Source organism: Bombina bombina, chromosome 3 (genome assembly GCF_027579735.1).
Source record: "Bombina bombina isolate aBomBom1 chromosome 3, aBomBom1.pri, whole genome shotgun sequence".
NCBI lineage: Eukaryota > Metazoa > Chordata > Amphibia > Anura > Bombinatoridae > Bombina > Bombina bombina.
Window position 1 is genome coordinate 109,454,539 of NC_069501.1, and position 4,210 is coordinate 109,458,748.

Sequence of the window (4,210 nt, forward strand, 5' to 3'; positions counted from 1 at the left end):
TACATATACCTACTTATATTTGTGTACATATACCTACTTCTTTATCTTATATTTGTGTACATATACCTACTTCTTTATCTTAAATTTGTATACATATACCTGCTTCTTTATCTTATATTTGTGTACATATATCTACTTCTTTATCTTATATTTGTGTACATATACCTGCTTCTTTATCTTATATTTGTGTACATATATCTGCTTCTTTATCTTATATTTGTGTACATATACCTACTTATATTTGTGTACATATGCCTACTTATATTTGTGTACATATACCTACTTATATTTGTGTACATATACCTATTTATATTTGTGTACATATACCTACTTATATTTGTGTACATATACCTATTTATATTTGTGTACATATACCTATTTATATTTGTGTACATATATTTACTTATATTTGTGTACATATGCCTACTTATATTTGTGTACATATGCCTGCTTCTTTATCGTATATTTGTGTACATATACCTACTTATATTTGTGTACATATACCTGCTTCTTTATCTTATATTTGTGTACATATACCTGCTTCTTTATCTTATATTTGTGTACATATACCTGCTTCTTTATCTTATACTTGTGTACATATACCTACTTATATTTGTGAACATATGCCTGCTTCTTTATCTTATATTTGTGTACATATACCTACTTATATTTGTGAACATATGCCTGCTTCTTTATCTTATATTTGTGTACATATACCTACTTATATTTGTGTACATATGCCTGCTTCTTTATCTTATATTTGTGTACATATACCTACTTCTTTATCTTATATTACATATACCTGCTTCTTTATCTTATATTTGTGTACATATACTTGCTTCTTTATCTTATATTTGTGTACATATACCTACTTATATTTGTGTACATATGCTTACTTCTTTATCTTATATTTGTGTACATATACCTACTTCTTTATCTTATATTTGTGTACATATGCCTACTTATATTTGTGTACATATACCTACTTATATTTGTGTACATATACCTGCTTCTTTATCTTATACTTGTGTACACATACCTACTTCTTTATCTTATATTTGTGTACATATACCTACTTATATTTGTGTACATATGCCTACTTCTTTATCTTATATTTGTGTACATATACCTGAACAATGGAAAGTTAACATTTAATTACCTTATCTCTTCTATACCCCACTGGGAGTGTAATTTATTCTGCTGGCTGTGTTTACACAGCTTGGCCTTAAAGGGACAGTATACACTCGTTTTCATATAACTGCATGTAATAGACACTACTATAAAGAATAAGATGCACAGATACTGATATACAAATCCAGTATAAAACGGTTTAAAAACTTACTTAGAAGCTCTCAGTTTAGCTCTGTTGAAAAGGTAGCTGGAAAGCCCACTGCAAGTGGGAAATAAGACATCCCCCCCCCCCTTATTTTGCATATGAAAAGACCCTTTACACAAACAGAGCAAAATCAGAGCAATGTTATTTAAAAATGAGCAAAACTATACATTTTAAAAAACAACAACTTTATGGGCTATATAAATAGATCATCTACAAAACATTTATGCAAAGAAAAAAAAATGAGTGTATAATGTCCCTTTAAGGCCAAAAACTTTCAGGATAGGTGGGAATACCACAGGCTAAATAAACTATTTCAATTGTTAATATAAGGGTAATGGAAATACTTGTAAACAATTTAATACACTCCAGCAGGTAAAGTAAATCATTGGGAACAAATTAAAGGGGAACATTTTTTTGAGTAAACTGTCCCTTCAAAATTATGGTTCATATGTCCAAAATACGACAGACTTACTCTATGTATGAAACAGCGGCACACATACAGAACACGACAGACTCCTTCCAAAAGATATGGTATTATTGGTTGCTGGGAGATGGGGGAGGAAAAACCCCAACATCAACTGACGTATAGGGAGCGGTGGTCAGGAAGAGGGGGATGTGGAGTGGTTTTGTAATACATCCCTATGAGAATGTGAGGTAATGGTCAAGGGTCTAACATTCAAGAGTTAACATATGTTTTTTTTGGAATAGGTATACTTAGGAAAAGGTGATGAACGCTGGTTATATAGTTAGTTAACATGTAATGTAAAATCTGTATGTTTATAATGGTTCATTTTGTAAAGGTGGGTCCTCTTAGGTCTCATCTTTCTAGTGGATCCTCACGACTCTCCTCTCACTGTTAGGAACATCCCAAAAGATCGGAGGGAGTGACCTTTTTCTACTCATCGCAGATATTAACTTATTCACCTCTCTCACTTTAGCACCAAGAGACTTATGTCAGGGATCCAAATAGGACTAGCCCTGTAACTCCTAGTCTGCATAGTAACTCATGGTCGACGGACCTTGGGCAAAGCTGTCCTATCAAGGGATAAATAAGGTTGACCGGAAGGTTCTTAATAGCTAGAGCTCTGAACATACTAGGTTCTTCTAGCAGAACCTTCTACTCCGGTATATAACTCTTCTGCAGTCAGAGGATACTTTGAGCTAAAGAGAGGTTGGGTTGGTACTGTATGCTTATTTACCTATGTATTTGTTATCATTGTATGTATTGAAATTTTTTCAAATGTTCAATAAAAATGATTTAATCTAAAATTATGGTTCAATAAACAAAATTATGTCATTATAGGTAATAACTCTGGGAAGGAGGAGACGGATTTTAGCTGCTCTCCTTATAGACTCCCTGCCTTGGCGAAATACCAGAAGATGGTGGATAAGGCCCATTTACCAAGGAAGGGCCCAATAAGGGGTCTTTAATTATCTGATTCAGGAAATGTGATTGAATGATGATGAAAGCCACTACTTGTATTTCAGAATGTGTCAAGAACATTTTGACAAGCTGCTGACATTAGTAGGACCCTAGTAGGACATTAGTAGGACAAGACCCACATTTCTGTCAATCTATCATATAATCTATAAATTCTGCTCAAAGGCTGGCAATTACATTAAGATGTTTGGCCACTGGAGAATCATATTCAAGTATCGGTTTGACATTCCGCTGTGGTAGAACAACAGTTGGGCAGATCATTCCAGATACTGCAGCAGCACTGTGGGATGTTTTGTGGCCAGTATACATGCCTGTTCCAAACCAGGAAATGTGGAAGAAAATCTGCTATGAGTTCTGGGAGAAATGGCAGTTTTCCATGTGTATAGGTATGAATTGTTTATTAAATTTTAATAAATCATGAATTTTAATGTATTCAAAATATCAAATTAATTAATTTATTATTACATTTATTTTTAGGGGCAATGGATGGAAAGCATGTGTATTTCCAAGCCCCACCCAATGCTGGATCCATGTGGTACAACTACAAGGATTCCAACTCCATTGTACTGCTGGCACTTTGTGATGCTAACTACAAATATATCATTGTTGATGTAGGGGCATACGGAAAACAAAGTGATGGTGGAGTTTTTTCTGAAAGTAGTTTTAGGAAGGTAATTATTGCTGGAAATGCTGATTTGCCACCTGCATCCAAGATACCGGGGACATCCATTGCTGTTACCCCTGTTATTGTTGCTAACAAAGCATTCCTACAACTCAAAAACCTCATGAGGCCTTTCCCTAAAAAAGATATTAAAGAAGACCAAACCATCTTCAACAGAAGACTATCAAGAGCTAGGCGGATCTCTGAAAATGTGTTTGGCATCTGTTGTGCAAAATGGAGGGCAATTTTGGATTCATTGTACATGCATCCAGATAATGCAGAAACTGTTGTAAAAAGCATTTGTGCATTGCACAACTACATCAGGGTAGAGGAAGCTGTAATGGAACCGGAGAGGTGAAGGTACTGGCCTCTTGGTTATATGGATATGGAGGAAGCAAATGGACGATGGAGGCAATAAGTGGATGCAGATCGTGTCCATGGATTAAGTAGGCAGGGTGCCAATAACTTTAGTAAAGCAGCAGATCAAACAAGAGAAACTTTTGTGAGGTATTTTACATTGAATGAGGGTAAGGCACATTTTGTTGAAATGACACATTTATTGTATAAAAACTTTTAATTTATTTGTTTAATAAAGTGCATTTAGTTAATGCAAACAGTTTCAAAAATTGAAATTATTTTTATTATATATACATAAATGTTTAACTATTCAAAAATCAATTGCCAATAACTATTTGTTTTTATTTATGTATGCTAATGACTATTGTGTATGGGGGCCCAAACACTGACTCGCATACATAAACAAAAAACAAAT

The 4,210-nt window shown here is 33.9% G+C and overlaps 1 protein-coding gene across 1 annotated transcript; it reads left to right on the plus strand.

The window, feature by feature from the left end:
* Positions 1-3,044: 3,044 nt before the first annotated feature.
* On the plus strand, positions 3,045-3,935 carry LOC128651510 (uncharacterized). Its single transcript, XM_053704542.1, has 2 exons — positions 3,045-3,163; positions 3,255-3,935. Exons 1-2 carry the CDS (start codon positions 3,085-3,087, stop codon positions 3,794-3,796), a joined length of 621 nt encoding a protein of 206 aa, XP_053560517.1. The 5' UTR covers positions 3,045-3,084; the 3' UTR covers positions 3,797-3,935.
* Positions 3,936-4,210: the final 275 nt, after the last annotated feature.

Bases quoted from the DNA above. Each gene is read 5' to 3' on its own strand.
- LOC128651510 (XM_053704542.1), top strand. From the start codon at position 3,085: ATGCCTGTTCCAAACCAGGAAATGTGGAAGAAAATCTGCTATGAGTTC. The intron at 3,164-3,254 runs GTATGAATTGTT...ATTTATTTTTAG, and splicing joins GCAGTTTTCCATGTGTATAG to GGGCAATGGATGGAAAGCAT.